Genomic DNA, 22642 nt, shown 5'->3' on the forward strand with positions numbered 1-22642 from the left:
CTAAAAAAGAAAACTGGCAGCAGGAAGAGTGAAACTATTCTAACTATTAAGTGTTGATTCTGAGTGTTTCTGCCTTTAAAATAATGCATGTTTAGACAGAAGTTTTGTTAACTGCTGTTTCATTAATACTGACAGATAGTTTTGAATAATGCCTGGCCACTGTTCAAATCTAGACAAGTCATTGTTTTATTATTCAAGTAATTCTCTCACCAGTATTTTCCCCACCTTGAAACTAATGCAAATGTAAAGGATTTTAATGATTTTTTCCTTACTGAGACAAACAATTTCATTAGCCTTAGAAGAACTCTGCCCCACTTTTTGCCAGGAACTTAAAAACACTAAGAACAGTATGGGTAAAAGTGTGTAAGTCTTGACTCTTTTTCTTCCAGCTAAAGAAATCTAATTTTTGAACATTTTATATAAAAAAAATGCTTATTTGAAATGCACATTTTTATTTCATTTTTCCTTTGAATGACAGCCTTTTGTACTTGGCTTTTGTAGGTGTAAATATGCATTCTGTCTGTATCTATGCAATTCTCTGTATACCTTACATATCTTTATATACTCTGCATCCTTTCAAGAGGCTGAAGGCATAGAGCAGTAGGAGATGCCATATATTTGAGGCAGGGAAGAAGATGAGGCAGGGAGGAAGATGAGGCTAAGGGGAGATTATGAAACAGCTGGGAATGCAGATGGGACAGGAGGCACAGGAGCAAGTCCTACACATGTCCTACAGAAGGCAGGGTCTGTTTTTCCTGAGTTTTTCCAGCAGTCTGCAAAGGGACGGAAATTTGATCAGGTACATGAGTCACCCTGTCCATAAAATGAGAGCAGAACAACTTCTCTGGCAGAAAACTGGGCTCCATCTCTGAAGCTGTTCCCTTTGGTTGAATATTCTCACCTCAGGTTGAGCCAGAGCCTAGACTAAGTGAATATTTGGAAGGAACCAAAACAGTTATCTTTCCTCTAAAAAGCACACAGGCTGTTAGACTATGGGTGTGGAAGTAGAAACCTTAGAGGAGTTGACATTTAATGGCCCTATTTACAGTTTCTAAAAAATTATTTCTCATATGTGTCAGATTTATAGTTATTCAATTACTTAATGAGAGAATTTGGAAATGAGTATCAAACGATGGGTATAGGAATAAGAGGAATCAAAGCACAATATTTAAAAACTTTTCAATACAGAGAGTTACCAAGGTAGAAATTCAGAAGACTTTGTGATGTCTGAAATAAGCAGTACATCATTCAATATTCCTAAAACCTTAGCTCATCTGAAAAGACAAGAAATGGGGCAATCTCTAAGGAGGCACTCATCTTCTACTTTAGGATATGAACTGTAGTAGAGTCAGGAGTTGATGTTCAAGTTTCACCTCTGACTTCGTGTCAGTGTGATTCATGGCCAGTCACAACTCTTTTTTCAAGAAGAAAGAGCATCAAAACTAGTGACTGCAAAGAGCAGGCAGGAGCTGTTTTCTACCCCATTACACTGATCCGAATCAGAGAAGCATAATTAGGCCTGAAGTGCAAAATGTCCTTTTGGTAAAATGCTCTTTCAAGATCTAAAGCCAGGCATAGTAAACATGACCACAAGATGGCAGGAGAGCACTCCAAATAAATGGAGCAGCCACAGACCACCCCTTTCTGTGTTCCACTCACTAAATTCTCCAGTAGGTGACAGCAACATGAATATAATCAGAAAGGCCATTAACGGATTATAAGGAAAAAAAGTCAATCTTTCTGTTAAATCTGAAAGCAGCATTTGAAAACAGTCTGCACAAATGGAATTTGTTTTTCTCTAGAAAATTTAAACTTTTTTTTTTTTTAGGTCTTCTGCACACAAACCTAATATACAAAATAAATCAAAAGCAAAATAATAATAATAATAATGGGGGGGTAGTGTCTTCCAAAGAATCTGGGGAAGATTATTATTTGCAACTAAATTATTATTACATAAGAATTGATGGAACTCGGATTTTTCTTTTAAAAAGTGGCTAAAATACTGTTGAAGGTAATAATTGTTATTATTTGTTGACTCTGGCATGTGCCTAGAATTGTATTTAAATGCTTTATAAACATTTGTTCATTGAATCTGGACCAGAGATTCAAGAAGGTGCAGATGTGAAAAGGAGCCTGTTTAGATACACCACTCTGTACTCTCTATGACCTTATGCTTTTACTGCTTAAGTCATTGTACAAAAAACTCATACTGAAGGGGAATCAGAACTCCATTCAAGGTATGGTTTTGTGTGCAGACAGGGACACACTCCATTTGTGTGTCTATCTAGCATGTATAGATGTAGAACATTAATTCAGTGAGGGACAATACCAAATTTTGACTTCACGGTTACACTGAGTGCTAAAAATGAAGATTGGTTTTGTGGCAACAGTACAGTAATAAATTCACTCATGCTGAAAAAGAAATGATGGATATTATTATAAATCAGAGTGGAGAAGGGCTAGGAAGTGTGGAAGAATTCTCAGTGCTTGGTTGCGAACAAGAATGAGGCATTGAGATGGGGCAGGGGAGGCCAGGAACTCAGGAAAGCAGGCTTCACACTTTCATAGTGTGTTTGGGGCTTTTGCAATCCTTACCTGGACGTTGTCTCAGACAGCCATACATAACTGGATACGGCACAAATGTTTTCCACACAAGGAAGAGACCTAAATGCATTTTTAATTCCTTAGAGATAAACATTGGGCAGGCAAGCTTTGAAGACCAAGATATAACCAAAGGTGTCAGAGAGGTGCCCCCAGTGAGAGTGGGCCTGCCCTAGAGAGAAGCCCAGGACCTTCCTTTCTCCTGTTGTTCAGTCCTACATTGGACTATAACCCACCATGGAGGAGAGGAGGAATGGGAAGCCAAGGACTACAAAGACCATAAGACAATACTTTGTGCACAATTTTATTGTCCAGTAAAGCTGCACTTTAATGTACTCTTTTCAAGTACCTTTAAAGAAAATACAGCAAAATAATATGGCAATATCAAAGGATGAAAGCTGGCTTTATTTAATTGAGAGGAGAAAACCCCTCTTTTGTTTCATACACAAGAAAGCGTTTGGGTGGGTTGTTTAAAGAAGAGAAAGGAGTAGGGATGAGGGCCTGAGGGAAGGGTGTTGCAGGAGGAAGGGAGCAAGATGACTTGACTGTCAGATTCCTGAACCTGTCTCCAAGTATCTGCAGGCACTGGAAGGTGAACTGGGTCTGCCACTTAGCACAAATCAGTAATGGCAATACCTTTAATTAAGCAACTAGATATTAGGAACCAGGAGTACTTCTTACTTGCATTTCTTACGTAGTCCTTAGGGAGGCTCTGTTACAGTCCTTAGAGAATGGTGTTAACCATTCTCCCAGAGAATATCTTGCTTACGGCCCAACAGTTAGCAAACTGCAATTAGGCTTCAAAGCCTCTTCTTTTGGCAGTATTCCTGCTTTTCTAGGGTCCCCACAACCTAGGCCATTGTTGAAGACACATACTCACTGACTGCCACCAGGGGTCACACTAGCCCATTCAGATCACTTAATAAGCACAACTGTATTAAATGTAATTAACTAACTACAGTCTGTCCCAGTTTAGTTTTGCTAAAGTGGCAATATGAAACGGGGTCATTATAAATGATCACTGGGAAACAAGAATAGGTTTGAACAAAGTTTCCACCCTATCACCACCTTGTTTTAAAAATGAGTGACTCAAACTTCCCTCATACCTGCAGGAGAATAGAGTGGGGGTAGGGGGTTACTGGTATTTTAAAAGCAAGATGAATTTGACTTGAGTATTGAGACAAAACTGCTGATACTCAATGCTGTTTCACTCTCTTTTGAAATGATTAATTTTGGTTGCCCTATAGTGACTTTCCTATGGTTTCATCCTCAGAATTACTACTTCTCTAAGGAGAAAGCACAAGCTAGAATTTGTACACAGGTTTCACAGAAGAAAGCAGATAAGCCAGCATGTCACAAACAATGTTCACATTCTACAAGACAATTACATTTAATCACACAGTCAACAGTACATTCATACGCATGAACATGTTTTTCCGGCAAACATTTAGAAAGCTTTTTAAGACATTCGAAGTGACTCAGTGGCAGTTTCTTTAGGTGAAAAGAGAGCTGATAGTCACTATGGTAACCAAGATGGAAGTGACGAGGAGTAAAATTAGACCCATGCGACATAATTTTGATCGCTTTTCACGTTTCTTCTTTTTTTTCAATAAGGTGTCAAAACCCGGCGTGTACATATCTCCCAACCAAAATCGTAGGTCATTAGGATTTTCCTAAAAGAAAATTACACAGAGAATATCATCAATCAGTGATCAATCAGTGATACAGACTGAAATCGAACAAGACATTGTCAGAGATCCTGAAGGTCCATAGTAAGGCTATCCTGGGTGACACAGCTTGAGCAAGAAAGGCTTCCCTGAATGTCAGAGAAGCCCACTTAGCCTCCTGGCCAACTAGGGATTCTGCAGCTAATTTGTAGCTCTGCATGGCAATTCATTAGGAGACCTGAACAATTTCTTTATTAAATTGCTCACATCAGAGGTTCAGAAACACCACAGAATTTCTGTCATCTTTTAGCCAATTTAGTATTTTTTATATCTTATAAGTATGTGTAAATCAGGTTAGTGAGTTGAAATAGAATTAAAATTCCTTGCTTTAGATGAACCTTAGGGGTTTGATTTTGTCTGCATGGCAGGGATAAGCATGTTTGGTGAGCTCGTTCAGTAAATCCAGAAGCTGATTTCCATGGAAATAAGATTAAATGTCAAGAGCCCATTCTGTGATTTACAACCTGTTGGTATCCCTTGTAGAGGGCTGCAGCATGTCTGGCCTGCAGAAACTTTGCAACCATTTGACCTTCTAAAGAAAAGACCTAATATTTCCTTTCTCACGTGGGTTCCTATTCTCTAGTTGTGTTTCTGTTTCACTGGCTTCATGTTCCTCTCAGTCCCAGAGAATCATCTTCAAGGGAACTTGCTCTCCAATATCCAATAAATCACCTGCAAACTCTACTGTTCATACATTTGAAAAATTACATTTTTTCTTTTTTCCTCTGCTGTTTCAGTGCTGCTGATTCAGTGTCTATGCCAAGCATCTAGTAGGCATGCAACAAATTTACAGGGACAGCTGAATTGCTGCTTGCACAGAGTCACTCGGGCCTCATTATTTTTCACCTGGATGCTTGTCAGGGCAGGAAGCAAGCTGCCCACCCTCTCCCTGCCTTTCCAGTTTCAGTGGACTTGTCACTGAAGTGCGGCACCACCGGCTTCCACAGCTGTCAGCCTCAGGGTTCACTGAACTAGCTTCAGACTTATGTGTGCGTGGCTAGGAAAGGAACATGCATGCATCTGGCAATGGCATTACATCTCTTCGTCATACCGGTATGAGGTTGAACTTCCTAGTCTTAGAAATGCTCAAATACTTCAATACAATTTGAAGGACTAGTGTATAAGGATATTGATATATAAAAATATTTGTCATCCTTACTCTTATCTTTCATCTTATTTGAGTCCTAATCAGAGGTCTGCATTGTGTCACGTTTAATGGCTCTGTTGTCCATTAAAAGCTTCCATCATGGAGACTATCTCTTCTTACCTTCTGCTTCTGGGTTGCCTTGGTAATTAAATGCAAGACTTCTTTTCTCTTTCCTGACTTAAAAAATCTTAGCAATTAAACAAAAAAGGCATGGCTTCCGGTACCTTAACTGCCCATAAATGATGTCAAGGTTTCAGAAAAGAAGTTAGGGGCCCTGTTTACTAAATAAGAAATAAGGATAGAGTGCTGATTTTTAAAAGATAAATTAAGAGGTATAGGAAGAAATTCTAATGTAAACAGAAGCAATGACTTCCAGAAGCTTCCCATAGGAAGTTAGTGCTGTAGAATATCAGCCTGAGGTCTGTGCATAGGCCTGAGGAAAGAGAGTGCATGTGCACAGAGGACTATCAGGGTGTGGCAGGGATGTTGGTTTCAGCAAAACAATGTGTCCATTATGTTTATGCTTCATCTTCCCTCATATAATTCACATAATTGTTCAGCCTAAAAAATTCCTCTTTATTGCCAATAATCTTCCATTTCCTTAGACTAACATTCAAACTTTTTAAAACTTTTTAAAAATTAAAGTTGTTCATCAAATACCATGTTTAAAACAGATTCACCACATTTATCTCCTCAAACATTTATATTTCTTTATCGTTGAAATTGATCAGAATCCTTTCTTCTGGCTTTTTGAAACATAAGCTACTTAATGGTGATCTGCAGTTGTCTGCCTTCTGTGAACAACAGCCCACCACACATTGGGTCTCCTGTTCAGCTGCAGCCGAGTACCCCTCCATCAATGTTTCCCTATTCCTGCTCTCTCCTACTCTTAAACATTTTCTTTTTGTCTTAATTTTTTATAAATTCTGCACCATTCTGCTACATAGCCCAGGGATCTAGCAAAACTGGACTCCCTACTCTTTGCACAAATGATCTCACTTTCCTGTATTTCTGCCTTTGTTCTCGCTGCTCCAGTCAGAAGAGTCTCCCCACTCATGCAAACTATCCCCATCTTTTGGAATTCCATATATGCTTCAAGTTCAACAAAAATTAACTTTGTCACAAAGCCTTTTTTATGATTAGAGCTGATTTTTTTCCCCTTACCAAATCTTCTCAGCGCTTCTAACTATGATCGCAGTCATCCTGCTGTGTCTTGTTCTATAGTTAGAGTTGGTTAGTTTGCTTAGTTAGATGAACTTTTTGAGAGCAGGGACCTAAAATTCATCTCTACAGTTTGTTCCCTTTTCATGAATGTAAATAACAGATATGAACAAGAGCATATGGCCAAGAAATGTTTGGAAATTTGTGAAATAAATACATTTTTTTAACAGAAGACTTAGAAGTCCTGATCTTTTGTCTCCTGATAAGAAACACAAGATTTAAAGAAAAAAAAAAAAAAAAAAAACAAAGGAAAAAGAAAAGATGTGTACAATTATTGGGGAGCAGCTGCTTTGGAAATGTCTTGGGAAAGAAGCTACAGGAATGAAGAGAGAGATTCAATCTTATATGTTAAGAAACATCAAAGGGGCTGGGGAGATAGCTCAGTTGGTAGAGTGCTTGCCTTGCAAGCACGAGGCCCTGGGTTCGATTCCCAGTACTGCAAAAAAAAAAAAAAAAAAAAAAAAAAGAAACATCAAAGATTCTGGACCAGAAGGTATTTCAAGGAGTGCTTAACTGAGATTTTTGAAAGTGTGGGTAGGACTTAAGGGGATATGGTACTGTACCCTTCAAAGAAAAAAAAAAAAAAAAAAAAGCCTCAGGTACTTCAGGTACAAGGCTTGGAACACATACACATTTTTCAATGAAAGGTACTTGGAAAATGTTGGGCTTCATTGGCCTAAGGCATATGAAGACAAGTCAAGGCTGGTTAGGAATCCAGTCCTTTCAGAAAACAAAGGGCCACCCTCTCTGCTTTTCAGGCATGTCTAGGTCTTCTGTGTGTGGGTGACATCAGGGTAGGGAAAAAAAAAAGAAAGAAAGAAAAACTTAAGTTGGGTTTAAGCTGGGTGAATGAGTTCATTGCATACTTTTGCCGTGTTGAAATGTTTTTGTTTTGTTTCGTTTTGTTACTGAGACACAGGAAAATGACCAAAATATAAATCTTAAATCATGGGGTGGGCTTGAAATGAAATGATCTTTGTTAAGAACTCCCTTGCCTAGTACCTAAGACACAGAACTTACTAAATATTTTTAAATAAATACAGGGGAGGAAATAAATTCTTAAATGTTCATGAACACAAATGGTTACAAACTAGGAGAAAAGAGACAATCCTACAATTTAATTTTTAAAAACCTTTACCTTCCCAGAAAAATCTTTGTTCTATGCCACATTGTTTTTTTTTTTTTTTTTCTTCTCTACATTGCACAGATGCCAGTCATGACTGAAATTGTAAAACTCAACACAGGTAAACACAGATATTGACCAGGAGGGAAAAAGCAAAGCCAGAGGCCCAAATAATCTGAAACCTGGAGATTCTACATCTAGTAAAGAATACCTGTCACCTCGCTAACAGTTTCTTTTAGGGTTATTTAATTGATCCCCCTCATTAAATGAAGATGTTTCTTAGTCTTAAGTACCTTCAGATGTCCGGAGAGGTTTGTGTGCAGGGAACGTTTATCATATTCCTCAATGGTCCATGAAGGGTTCTTTTTTCTTTCTTCCATAGCTTCCTCCAAACTTAAGTCCCCATAGAGTGGATTATTCTTCATGACTGAGGACATGGAGGGTGGAGGGCTATCGGCAGCGACAGAGCCCTCCCTGCTCGATCCCTTAATTCGTTGAGCACCTATATTCTTCTTTTCTCTCTGTTAGGAAACAAAGAGACAAGACGTCTCTGATAAATGGCCTCCTGGTGGTAGAAAGTGCAATTCAGATAACTGGACCTGAAAATTTGCTGATTCTGCCTAGAAACCCAAGAGATCAGGCTAATGAATGAGAAAGGGATCTGGTACCTACTTGGTCTTAGAATCTTACCACTAATTGAATTCTTTTCTTGCATGGGATCTTGTTCTGGGTTAATATTCATTTAAATGCTATTTTATAACTACAGAGGAAGAATACTGTTCTTTAATTCATCTAGTAGAATTCTGAACAAAGGCAATTTTTCCAGCTTACTTGGATTTTGATTTCATGACATTTCATATCCCTCTGTGCATTCCATGACTAATAAAATTAATATTTAACATGGTGGTATTAATCCAGCAAAGTCAAGATTAAAAGACATTTAATAGATATGATTTGGACTTAAAAGTGCTCTCTTGGATCCTGTTTTAGGCAGCGTTGAGGACTGGTCCAACTTATCATGGTACTTTTCTATGTGTCTACAGACCACCAGTCTGCTAGATGGCTCACATACTGACTTTCAGATAAAAAAACGTTTTCAATGAAGCACAATGTGTACATACAGAAGTACACATATGATAAATGTGCATCTCAATAAATTTTCACAAACCCAATAAATACAGTTCCACATCCAGAGCAAGGAGCCAGATGTCAGCAGCACGTTTTCCGCTCATTTCCCAGCTTGACACGTTGGCGTGTCCAGTCATCCCAAATTCTAACAGCAGAGGTTAATTTTGTCATTTATATAAGTGGAATCACATAATGCCTACCTTTCTTTGTCTAGTTTGTCTTTCAGAATTTTGCTTTGATTAGATTTTTCCCCCTTCAGAGTGACAAAGATATGAAGACAAAAGCTTTTTAAATTAAAATTTATTCACCGTCTAAATATAAATTGAGATGAAACAAAAAAGTCTATAGAATAATGCTGTATTTACCATGGGGCACCAAGGGAAAGAAATCTCACATAAGTTCATTTTCAAATAACTTAAACTATTTAAAAACTGGTGACCCACTTCCTTAATTGACAGCACCATTTCAATTAATGGGTTTCACGTATTGAAACATTCCTAAGCAGAATTCAGTACGATTATTTCCTCTCAGTCATATTTGTGATGATCAATATATTAATGCCCTCAGCATCTATTAGCATAAATATATATATTAAATATATATTTTATATATTTAAATTAAATATTAAAAATACATATATGCTACAGCTGTAAACTAGTATTACATATAATTTCATTCTGAAATGGCTGGTAGGTAAAGAAAAAAAATCATCTAGATACACCATTCACATTCTCTTTGGTGTTGAGTTTCCCTCTCTTAATCCATGCATTTTTCACATACTTAGAGATCAACTTGGAGATTCTTTCTGACTTTAATAGACTCTTGGTCTGCTCAAAGTCAATTTATATTCTTTTACACCACAGTGTGCAATAAAATAATAAACCTTCTTGACTTGTGTTTATCTTAGAGATGGATGACTTTATAAGTAATGTTTCTGAATTGAGCAAAGAACAATTTGATAAGAAATTTAGATTGTTTGAGCTTAGCATAATTCTGACTCAATTTTTTTTCTTCAAGTCTAGACATCTTTGATCATTTCTGAAGAGGGATAATTCTTCTGACATTGACAAATTGGCTTTGTTAGGTTACTTGCTTGCTGAACTGTTGCTTGAGCTTCCTAAATAAGAAAGCTCTATAATGAAGAAAATAAAGTTTGGGGCTCATGAAAAAATTACACATACAATGACAATGCCTATAGACTTAGAAAAACTGATATATAGCAAAATACACAGATACACAGATACATTCTAAAGAACATTCAAGTCCAATTTCTAGACCATATATCTTGAAAGTTTTGAGTTTTATCTTAGATCAGTTGTCATTAAGTTTTACTCTGAGTATCAATTTTATGTGTGAAAGACATGTCAAGGGAAAGTACAACTTAACTTTATTAAGAATTTGATGGAGGTTGGGTGTGGTGATGCACACCTATAATTGCAGTGACTTGCAAGGCTGAGGCAAGAGGATTGTAAGTTGTAGGCCAGCCTGGGCAACTTAGCAAGACCCTGCCTCAAGATAAAATTTTTAAAAAGTGTGTATGTGTGTTAGTGTGTGTGCACCTGAACTCCTGGGCTGGGATTGTAGTTCAGAAATAGAGTACCTGTCTAGCATGTGTGAGGCCCTGGGTTCAATCTCTAGAACTGAAAAAATAAAAAAAAATTAGATGGCAGAATTTAAAGAATAATAGTTATGGTTGGATGGCAGGATTTAAAGAGTACTAGTTATAGTTGAGATTCATTTGTACTTCAATATTTTTAAGTAGCTTTAAGAAAATAAAATGTATATATCCAACTCCAACCTTGTACTCTATTCAACCTTCTGAATAGAATACGTTTACCAGAGAAAAATTCAAGAGAAATTCCATTGTTTAAATCAGATGGATTCTGAAATAAAATAAACTTTAAAACACTTAAGGAAAGAGACACTTAAAACTTTATTTAGACTTTACTGTATCAAACCATGATTGTTCCTGTGTTCTTTAAACAGCTAATCATTATACTTTTAATATTCAAGTAAAGTGTCCTTTAATAAAGACACCAAAATAGAAAGACATTCAAAGACAAAGACAAAAAGCAAACAGGTCATTAAGGAAAGAACCTCTAAAAAATGTTGTTCATGAAGAAGAAATATGGTAATAGAATAAAAGATTATTATACAAGAAGTAATGCTGAGAAAAATAAAAGAAAAAGAAATAAAATTGATAAATTTATGGCAAAATGGAAGAAAGAATATTTGCTAATCTGTGACTTTTAAAATAAGAAACTAAAATACTGGATAGTGATCATTTTAACAGATATTTGATTGGGGTATATGAGGAGATAATTTTAGTGAGACCAGAGAGCTATCACTAAAAATAAAGAATATATAACTTAAATCAATGGAGCAGTAGGAAAAAATAAAGGCAAGTTGATCAATCTTTAAGCAGAGTTGGAAAAATGAAATAAAGACTATAGATGAAATATAACAAGAAAATAAAAAAGAAAATTGTATGAATAATCATATTAAATGAGAACAGACCAAGCTCCCTATGGAAGCGACAGAGGTTGTCAGATCAGATTTTTAAAAAAATAAATTCAATAATATAATATTTACAAAAGATATACATAAAATATAAGGACTTGGTATGAGTGTGAAAGACTATAAAAAATATAGGAGGAAAATGTAAACAGTGAGAGCTGGGTGTGGGAGTGACTGGCTAAATGCTCACCAATTTTGTTTCCCCTTCCTGAGCACATGGGGTTGTCCTGAAGGTAGAACAGGGCATGTAGAAAAAAATCAATAGAGAACACTCCCAAGACGGTCCCTGAAATCTCCCACAAGATTTTGGGCTCACTTTCCTCACTTCTTCCTCCTTTCCCTTTCTCCTTTCTCCCTCCTCTCCTCCCATTCCTCCTCCTACTACTGTTCTTACTTTCCTTTCCATTTCTTTTTTGGTGACTTTGTAGGCAATGGTTCTGAGATGGCAGAAATATAAAATGAAACCATCTGAAGTTCTGGGTCACAGCATCCTTCAAAAACCATCTTCTCATCTCTGACTCCTGGTGAATGTGGCTTATTGTCATCACAGGGTAGACCAGGAAGTCAGAGTTTGAAATTCCACAATTGTGTGGCATTAGCTTAGCAGTCAAGAGGTGGAAGGGGATGCAAGTGACACTGGAAAATGGAATGCCGGTCATGCATATTATACAGTGGAAACAGTTGGTATAATATTACCTGTGGTCATTTGGAAGGTAATCATCTAAAACTTTAGGAGAGAGACTTGTAACTAGTCAGAACATTTACATACATTTATTACAAAACTCAGAGTGTTGTTTTAAAACAAGAAAGAGGTGAAATTAGAGAAATAAGTGTTTCTCTCATTTTTCCTCTTGAGAAAGGAAGAAATTACCATATTAATCCTATTTATACCATAGTTAGTTTATAGAATGGTATGAGGGGGCATGCTAGGTGTAGTGACTGGTTGGCCTTGGGATTGTTATTTCTAAGGGGAGGTGAAGGTTCTTGATGTAGGAGATGATACTGTATTCATATACATATTTATATACTTACATATTTGTGTAAGATATATATGTGTGCGTGTATATATATATATATATATATATATATGGGGGCTTATTTATCATTATATAAATACATGGTCTACATATTTAACAGAACGAGATGATGATAAACCTACCTATAATATCAGTAAATACATTTCTTCAAGAATACATGACAGTTGGATTATGATGTGACTAATCAGACTTTGACTTGACCATTAAAATCCCAAGCAAAATTCTCCCTTTCCTATCAACAAGCCTACTAGGGATTTCAATATTGTAGAGCCTTGAGAAGGAAGGCTTGAATTCCATTTGGAAATGAGCCTCCTGGGACCCCTGTACGAACCTCATTATATGTGGTATGAATGAGAGATACTCTTACTCTGGTAATTCAGTAAGAACTTACATATATTTTTTCCCACAGTATAACTTAGCCTTACTAACACAGGTTATATAGTATAAGCAAAGGGATGTTCATATATATTATACATCACATGTCATATTATATATTACATTATATATAATATATGACATATAATATATAATTATATAATATAATAATGCTATTATGATAATATATAATAACAGTTTAGACAAAATAGACTTATGGCAAAAGGCTTTGTTAGATATAAAGATTGCAAGAAAATGAATAAAAGTTGACATCACCAGTAAAATAAAAGTCTAAATTTGTATCATCTAAAAAAAATAACATTTATAAAGCACAACCTGAATTATGATTATTTTTATATATATGTGATTTTTATCAAGCATGCAAAACAATTATTAAAGATAAAGATGATTTGCACAATAAATGAACAGGTTTGATGGAGTGACATATATGGATATGTTTATTAAAAAAGCAAAAATATTTCATTTTTAAATATACATTGAAATGTTTCAAAATATTTGGTAGTGTGTTAGGCTCTAAAAGAAATTACAGTGACTCAATATTATATTGATCATCCCCTTTGACTATAACAATTTAGTTATAAATCTAGAAATCATCAAGAAGGTAACTTCGAGTACCAAATTTTGTAGACATTTTAAAAATACATTTTAAAGTTACAATAATTGAAATTCTAAAATTTAAGATGGATGAAAGTGAAAAATGTTCCATTTCAAAATTGTTGTATGGAGCTGAAAGAGTATTTTTAAGGGACTATTATGAGCAAATATGCTTGATTATAAAAGGAAAATGAGAAAATTAATTGTTTAGTAAGCATCCATTTAAAGGGTTCCAGTGAAAAACCAGAGTAAATCTAAGAAACCAGTCAAATTGAAATAATATAAAGCAGAAATAAATAATAAATAGAATAACTCCAGTTATACAAGGAAGAGAATGGACAATGTTCAAAGCAATCATTTTGAAAAGATCAACAAATTAAAAGAATCTCTAGCAATTCTGATCAGGAAAATCAATTCACACACAAATGACACTGGGTTAGAGATGTAATGGGAACACGAAATGAAAGAGCGGAGATAGAGAAACAACAGGGGGCTGCAGACATAGCTCAGGGTTAGAGTGCTTGCCTAGCATGCGTGAGGTCCTGGGTTTGACTCCCAGAGCCTCCAAAACAAATATAAAATAATAGTGATAATAAAAATAAAACAATCTGAACAACTCTTTTTTTCTTAAATGGTACTGGGAATTGAACCCGGGGCGGGGGCGGGGACAAGTTTTACTACTGAGCTACATCCCCAGACCTTTTTATTTTTTATTCTTTCTTTTGAGACAGTGTCTTTCTAGTTGTCAAGGCTACTTACAATCCTGCCTCAGTCTCCCAAGTCACTGGGTGATCTGAGAAGCTTTAAAAACTTACACGTGATTAGGTGATTTCTTATATAATATAAACTTACCTTAATTAAGAAAAGAAAATATTAATAAGCTAATGATAATATGACTATTTGAATCAATAGTTTAAAATCCACTGCACCCACACACACAAACTTTAGAACATCAAAGCAAAGAGTTTTGCAGTCATGTTCTGAAAACAGATTCGTAAAACACTATTGCTACTATCCTTCTTAAATTATTTCCCAAAATAGGAAAACCAGAGTACTCCCCAGCTCACTTAGTGAAGTTGGTATAAAGTTGAGATAGGAACAATAAGAAAAAGAAAATTTCAAGCCAATTTTCTAAACACAACTGCAAAAATCTATGAATGAAATATTTCTGAACAAAATGCTATAATATGTACCAATGATACATAACAGAATAAGGGAGATTTATAGAGAAGAATATCTTACCAGGAATATGGTGAAATAGTAGAAAACTAACAAAATTCATACATTAACAAGAAAAAATTAAGAGTTTTGCAATAGTTAAAAGATTTTGAAAATTTTCAATATATTCAAGAAAATTATTTTAGCAAGTTAGGAATAATAAAGAATTGTCTTAAGTTAATTAAAAGAATGGGCTAAAAAATTTTCAGGACACAGTTTATTAATGGTGAAATACTGGAAGCATTTATTTTAGTTTTAGTTTTGTTTTGTTTTTTTTGTTCATACAAGGGATTGAACCCAGGGGCACTTAACCATTGAGCCACATCTCCAGCCCTTTTTTGCATTTTATTTAGAGACAGGGTCTCACTGAGTTGTTAAGTGCCTCAATAAGTTGCTGAGGCTGGCCTTGAACTCTCGATCTTCCTACCTCAGCCTCCAGAGCCATTGGGATTACAGGCGGATGCCACCATGTGTCCAGCTTGTTTTAGTTTTTGAACTAATACAAGAATGCCAGTAATCATATCACCATAATGTTGCAGTGGAAGCTCAAAGTAATGCAATAAATTAAAAATGAAGAAACAAAAGAGATACATTTATAAATAGTGAAACAAACTAGCAAATGACATAATGATACACAGGAATATTTATATCCAAAATAAAATAAGGAATTTTTACCACATTTCCTGGCTTCAAAATTACTATATAACAATCAATGGCATAGATTACTAATTACTCTAAAACATGGTTTTAAAAGTACTATCCTTAAAGACAATTAAGTACTCTAAGTATATATAAATCTAGTGAACTACATACAAAATTCCTATGTGGAGAATTATGATATAATTGAAAGCCATGTGAAGAATTGAATAAATAAAAAGATATATTTGTGGCTTGAGAGAATCAAGATCATAAAGATAGCCAATTTCCCATTTTGATCTATATATTCAGTGTAATCCTAATAATAATCATAATTCCAACAAGTTATTTTGTTTATATTTCATGTAGACAAATGAATATCGACTCTCCATCGACCATAGCAGTTCTATTTTTCAAACTGCTTGAATGCTTATCTTTATGAAACACAGATAAAATCGTGTGATTTTCTTGCTTAGAAATTTTCACTGATTACTTAATACTTTCAGGATAAAATTTAAAATCTTAGACAAAGCATATAGATCCTTGGTGGTCTGACCCAGTCCTCTCTTGAACCTTATCTCCTGCCTTCTACTACACCAGGGTTCTGGAGTCCTGCATGTGATATTGTCACAAGCATAGTGTCTTTAAAGCAGACTTTAGGGTGAGGCATTCAGGTCTAGATTGAGAGCAGTATAGAGGGAAAATCTGGTTGTTGTTTCTGGATTCAGACCACTCAAGGCCAATTTTCTGATGCTGTTGATTCTGTGAGCTACATAAATTACGGTATAACTCATAACTACATAAATTTAGTATAGCTCAATAAATCATGTTCTTACATGTTCAGGTAAAACCATGAGCAACTTGATGATGGTTCTCGATCTAATTTTAGATGGTAATGTGCACAATTACAAAGTCCCATAACATCTCCCTAATAAAAGCTTAAAATAGGAGACTATTGTATATGCAGGGCTGTTTCAAAATAGTAAATAGGAAACTTAGAATAGAGATATTCTTAGTGAAATCATACACATGTATTCAGCAACTAGCAAGAAAAAAAATATAAATACAGAGAGAGAGGACTTGAGAGAAAAAAGGAGGACATTAGAATTTAATGGAAAAAGAGTTATAGGACTGAAATAGAGTGAAGAATGGTGATTATGAAAGGAACCTCGTAAATGACATTGCCTAGAGATTAAGGAAGAGCAGCATCTCACCCTTGGTCTTTTGCTTCAGCTCACAGGTTTAGTCTGGAATGTTCCTGGATTCTGAAACTGATGTGACAGAAGGCAGGAAAAGATATAACTAAGAGATTAGTCTGAAAAGATTCAAAGTCCAGCTGTAAATCAGAAGAAAAATAAAATAAGAGGCCTATTACAATACCTGAAAAAAGTACATTTTATCACTTAAAAAATTAAAGCAGGTTTTCCTTTTTTTTTTACCTCCTTTTATAGAGTTGGCAGAAATATTTGGAATACAATTCTGAGTGCTTTCATCAGATACAAGCCTAAAAATCATTTTAACAACCAGATATATTAGAATTTGGAAAAGAAAAGCATTCATTACACTGATGTGAAATTTACTGTAAAGCTTTTTTATTTCTCTAGTGAAAGTATTTAGGAAGAAAGAGAATAAGTGTGATGGAATCAAATTATATTTGTTTTCCCTGCAAACATGGGAGACCTGAATATATGCCTAAACAGAAATTGACCATGTCTCTGGTTACTGACTTGTCTGAGAACCCTAGTGCTTACTTTTACAGATTATAAAATATGGTGTCAATACACGTAAAAAAATGGCTTAGGAAATTTCCTCTGAAAGTGGTATGTAAATTTTAAAAAAGATTAGACATTAAATCATTGATATAGATCCAATACATGTATTTCAGAATTGAACTTGATATTTGAACTTGATCTATGTGGTTTCTGTTGTAACCATTGGATTAACACCTATTTGAAGGCAATGTTTGTAGGTTGTCCTTTTATGCTCCAAGATGTAGTCTGCATCCCAGATACCCTGCCCCTGAGCAGTGTATTTCCAAAGAATTAGTTGACACCACTGAAATTCATAAGACTTTCTTGTGGGTATCAAGTTTACTCTTTGGGTTAGTCACACAGCTTGACAGATGGCCTGAGTACATTCCTCACCCACCCATATACACAAACACCTCCAACCAAACTATGTATAAAATAATAGAAGTAGTACTGTGTTTATCTGGTGTGTTCTAAATTCTAATGAAAGGATGACTTTAATACATTTTGGAATATTGGCAAATAATAATATACACACATATTTCTATTAAAATGTCTTCCATTCTTACAGAAAACTGCTTCTCAATTTTATTTACTCTCATTTTTAAGGAAACACTTTAAGTAAATCTTGTGCTCATTTAGCAAGTGAAAATACTGAGGCCCAGATTAAGGCTTATCATAGGTATTACACAAACTGGCTTACTGTGGATCTGAGACAAGAAACCAAGTTTCTAATTCTCTATTCCAGTTCTTCCCATTGGCTTTAATGGCTTCCCGCCAGACTGAAGATTTTAAATTAAAATCTATTTGGCAGGGGCCACTTTGTGGGCCTAAATACCTTAATACATCAGTCATATTCAGGGTCTTCTTCCATGTATCATTACAACAATTTAAGACTTACATGCACATTTCTTTGAGACTTAGTTTTTAATCCAACAAATATATGGATATTGGATTTTAAGATCCCTCAAAGGAGAGACTTATCTATTGTAATATGAAGTGAAGCAGTGAATCTGTTGCTAGTCAGTTCATGCCATACCTACCTCAATACCCAAATTTGTGCTTGTTTTACTATCATTTATTTCCACTCCAGGCAATAGTCTGATGGTAAATAGCCCTTCGCCAAGTCATTTAACATTTATTTTTAGGGTAAAAGGATAACTAAACCAAGTTTATTTGAAGTTCACAATGAATCAATAACATACATTAAGAGACACATGAAGCAGAAGTTTACCTCCTTGGATTTTCCTTGAATAACTATTTGGACCCAACTGGGCCCAAAAGAGAATATGTCTTTTAAAAATTTGCACTTCCTCAGGTTTGGGAACAATAATCAATAGTTTTAAACTGTGATCTTTCAAATGAAGGAAATAGGTCAGCTCTAGTATCAAACAAAAGATGTTAGATCAATGTGCTTCAATCTCAGAAAAAAATAATGGTTATATTTTCTTAGACTAAACTTCATAGAATGGGGGGCATGGATCTTCTGAAATAATTTTGATTCATTTTTATTCTATGATATAAATAATAAAGATAAAGGAGGTATTTCATGGCATTTAACTTTGAACAAATCACAAAACAAAATGGGTGTGTGTAGAAAGTGAAAAGGGTTTCAGGATGATGAAAGAATGGATGCAGAAAAATTTTCAAAGTCAGTTGTCATAATCAGCTGCCTTACAATGGAAATAAATTAGAATCCTTATAGGTGGAGGAAAAACTTACATAATCATTTGAGTGTGCTTGATTTTGAATGATCTCATGATAAATGTCCCTAGGAGCCCACAAACATACCACAAAGGAGTCACTTTACACCAGGACTCATGAGCAGCAACCATTCTTGAAAGAAAACAAATTTCTGTTCAGGGAATTTGAACTACTCCAAAGGATTTAATGACTTGCAGGGGTTTGTAGGTCAGTCACATCTGTTCTGAAATGAAATGCTTCTTCCTGTTTCTAAATTGACTAACCCTTAACCCCATTAGCCTTTACTTTTTAAAACAAAGATTATTCCTGTTTCATTAGCTGTGCAACATTCAGGGCCTTTATGATTTTTCCAGCACATGGAATTCATCATAGCTTTATTCTTCTCTTTTGGTCAGCAAAAAGAAGGAAGAGTCAAACAAAGAACAAGATAAATAAGATCTGCATCAAGTTTGAAGGTTCAATTTGTACATCTTGTCCACCTGGACACCTGTGGATACCTGTGGAAAATAAGTGTAACTGAAACAGTAGGAGCACCTTTCCAAGATGGAGAATTCCTGTAAGTTTCCCCTTTACTCAGTAGGTTTCCATTGTTGTGCTAAGTGCTCTCCTTATAAATGAAAGGAGCTAGTCTGAGGCAGAAGCAAGCCCCCAGCTGCCTCTGGGGCTTGGAAAACTGCACTGTAAGCTTCTGATGCTTTATACCAAGGCTACACCAGAAGATAAAGAGAAGTAGGGTCGTCTTCCCTACAGCCTGATTTGCAAGTACAACAACTGGTTTGAAAAATCCTGAAGTGAGGGAGTAAAAATGAGGTCTATACAAAATCTAAAATGCAGGCAGGCAGAATAGCTAGTGATTGGAGGAGATGAACGGGTGGGAGAATTCACACATTTTTTAAAGAGATTAGAAAAAGGTAGGTTGGAAGAGAAAGAGCTGCCTGTACTTAGTTCCCTATAACCTTCCTTTGCACAAATAATGAAATGTCAAACAGCGAGAAAGAAACAAGACCCCCAGATTTATATGTCCCCAGATCTTACCTGTGAGTAGACAAGGTTTTGCCAGTGTTGTGCAGCAGGATAATTCCCACCCGGAAATCTCGCGAGGCTAGCCTGCAGAAGGGCAGGGCTCCTCATTAAAGACTTCACGTCAAGCTGCAGGAATTTGTCAGGATGGTTGTTATTGGGCAAAACAGAAAGATCCATGTCTCCCTTCATCTACAGTGGAAACAAAGGCAGGCAAAGCTGCTCGGTCAGACTCCTCCATTATTAATGAGCCTGAGGGTGCTCCGACTACCATCTGAAACCAAGTCTCTGCTGCACTCAGAAGCCACTCTCAAAATGACATATCAACGCTCAGGAACAAAGCAACAAAGCAGCACACTGCCCTACCTTACAGACACACACCACACACACACACACACACACACACACACACACACTTGAATGGGACAGACAGTACTGCACTGATTAAAATAAATAAGATGACAAAATTAGGTATGTATAGCATTTACTGTATTTCTATTCAATCTGAAGTAACAATTCAAGGGGAATTATTGTCCATATAAAAGCTGCCAGAATTTCAGTGTTATAGCCCATAATTTGGAGTACAGGAAATAGTCACCAGTAGAGAGACACTGCTTGATTTTTCTCTCTGAATATTGCTGAGCTAATAGCAGAATTGGCCCTGCCTAGGCAGCCTCACATGTGATAGGCAGTATCTTGTTTCTTCTCCTGTTTGACTCCCAGAGACTCAAGCTCAGGTGAAACCTAACCAGGTTGTCAGCTCATTCTGAATAGGAAAATGGCAAGAATTTGCTTTATAGTATGCTATAATAATTAATGTTCCAGTCTATTGCCTTGACCCACTGACAATCAAGATACCTTTGACTGTTGCTAGCTATATAAGCTTCTGTGATGTTTGTGTTCACACAGCACATTTGGAACCAAAGGGAACCATGGCTGCTGAGTTTGGAAGAAACGTTGTCTTAAGTGAACCCATCAGCTGTTAAGAAAGCTCAGAGTGGTGGTATGTGTGTCGACAGTGGCTATGGGCAGTGTCAGGCTGCAAATGACTATTGGATGACTTTAATAGAGAATGTGCTCTTCTCATAAGACACTCTAGGTGATCCATATATCTCACTGGGAAACTGTGGAATTCCATCTGGAGGAAGAAGAAAGCTCCCCACTTGTGAGAAAGTAAAAGATAGATACATCAGTGGCTTCTAAAAGACATGGTTGTCTGTTATTTTTACATCTCCATAAACGCTCTGACTTAGCAGGAAGGTTTCCCTTCCAGGGGCAATGGGGTTACATGTGGAATGTATCAGCTCTAGATTTCAGAAGAGTGCCACATCGCTTATAAGAATCAGGAGCCAGGATGTTCATGAACCAAGCAAGACCCAGGAGAACATTTACCTTCTTTTATAGCCGTAGGCATGAGGGGATGTGTTTTAGCAACTATCTGTCTTACTTAAAGTTGTAAAACTTAATTAAGCAGTAAATATTTTCTATAAGAATTATTTGGACACAAACTCTATCATTGTCTTATGATATTTTAAATACCTTTTGGATCACTTTACGTATGTTTACTAGAGAAAGCAATAGGTACTTCATAATGGCAGTTTAATAACAAAACAATTAAACTACAAGTGTTTTCAGAATGAATTATATAATGTGCATGTGCATGTGTTTGATATTTTCTGGGTTTTTCTGTCTGTTGCCAGAATATATCCAATGAACAAATATTTCTCAGACTGCTTGCTTTTCCTAAAAGATTCTTTGGGGAATAACACACATCTTCAAGAAGAACCTTGCTTGTCTTTGGCTCTGTATATTGGCAAGTGGAGACACAGAACTCAGATCCAAATATATTTGATTAGGCCTTCTACTTAGCCAAAGTATGAGGTAGGTGAAATGAGCCTTCAGTTTTCCTTAGGCGTTCTTTTAGATTTCTCTGCTATGCCCTGTGTGCCCAGAGGTTTGCATACTCCCTCTCCTTTTTAGTCTCTGACTCTCCATCTTCTTCCCCAGAACTTTGTCTTCACCCTGAAAACCATCAGTTCACTTCTTACTGCCACCTTTGCAGGTAGCCTATGTGACGGCAGCCAGGAAATCAGACTGCAGGCCCTCTGCTCGTGCCTGGAGCTGTTCCTTCCCATCAGTGGCTGTTCATTACCTCCTAACCATTCTTCATAGACCATGGTTGCCACCCAGCCTTCTGTAAAACCATCACGCGTTTCCCTTCGTAGATATGACTGTCCCTCCTTTGACACTTTATTAGTACCTTCATCTTTTATAAAAAATTGTTCTTTTTAGATATACATGACAGTAGGGCGTGTTTTGACATGTTATACATATGTGGAGTACGCCTTACTCTAATTAGGGTCCCATTTTTGTGGTTGTACATGATGTTCAGCTTTCCTAGGTTGAGCATGATGTGGAATGGTTCAGAGGTAGAGCAACTGCCTAGCATGTGTGAGGCCCCAGATTCAATCCCCAGTACCCTCTCCCCAAAAAGGAACATGATGTGGAGTTACACTGGTCATGTATTCATATGTGAACATAGGAAATTTATGTCCTATTCATCCTACTGTCTTTCCTTTTCCCATCACCTCTCCCTTCCCTTCATTCCCCTTTGTCTAATCCAATGAACTTCTATTCTCCCCACCACACACACCATTATGCGTTAGTATCTGCATATCAGAGAGAATATTTGGTCTTTGGTTTTTTGAGATTGACCTATTTTACATAGCAGGATAGTCTCCAGTTCCATCCATTTACATGCAAATGTCATAATTTCATTCTTCTTTATGGCTGGGTAATATTCCATTGTGTAAATATACCACAGT

General features: G+C 36.1%; 1 protein-coding gene across 1 annotated transcript; it reads right to left on the reverse strand.

Moving 5' to 3' along the window:
• Positions 1 to 2901: 2901 nt before the first annotated feature.
• On the reverse strand, positions 2902 to 20047 carry Minar2 (membrane integral NOTCH2 associated receptor 2). Its single transcript, XM_047556301.1, has 3 exons — positions 19833 to 20047; positions 8113 to 8340; positions 2902 to 4274 (listed from the first exon to the last, which is right to left on the reverse strand). Exons 1-3 carry the CDS (start codon positions 20007 to 20009, stop codon positions 4095 to 4097), a joined length of 585 nt encoding a protein of 194 aa, XP_047412257.1. The 5' UTR covers positions 20010 to 20047; the 3' UTR covers positions 2902 to 4094.
• Between the last annotated feature and the right edge of the window lie 2595 nt (positions 20048 to 22642).

The sequence above is a fragment of the Sciurus carolinensis genome, chromosome 6, assembly GCF_902686445.1.
Source record: "Sciurus carolinensis chromosome 6, mSciCar1.2, whole genome shotgun sequence".
Lineage (NCBI taxonomy): Eukaryota > Metazoa > Chordata > Mammalia > Rodentia > Sciuridae > Sciurus > Sciurus carolinensis.

Excerpts from the sequence above, each read along its gene's own strand:
- Minar2 (XM_047556301.1), bottom strand. The coding sequence starts at position 20,009 with ATGAAGGGAGACATGGATCTTTCTGTTTTGCCCAATAACAACCATCCT. Across the intron at positions 8,341-19,832 it reads AAAACCTTGTCTACTCACAG|AGAGAAAAGAAGAATATAGG; the intron begins GTAAGATCTGGG and ends GTTTCCTAACAG. Across the intron at positions 4,275-8,112 it reads ACCTCTCCGGACATCTGAAG|GAAAATCCTAATGACCTACG; the intron begins GTACTTAAGACT and ends ATTTTCTTTTAG.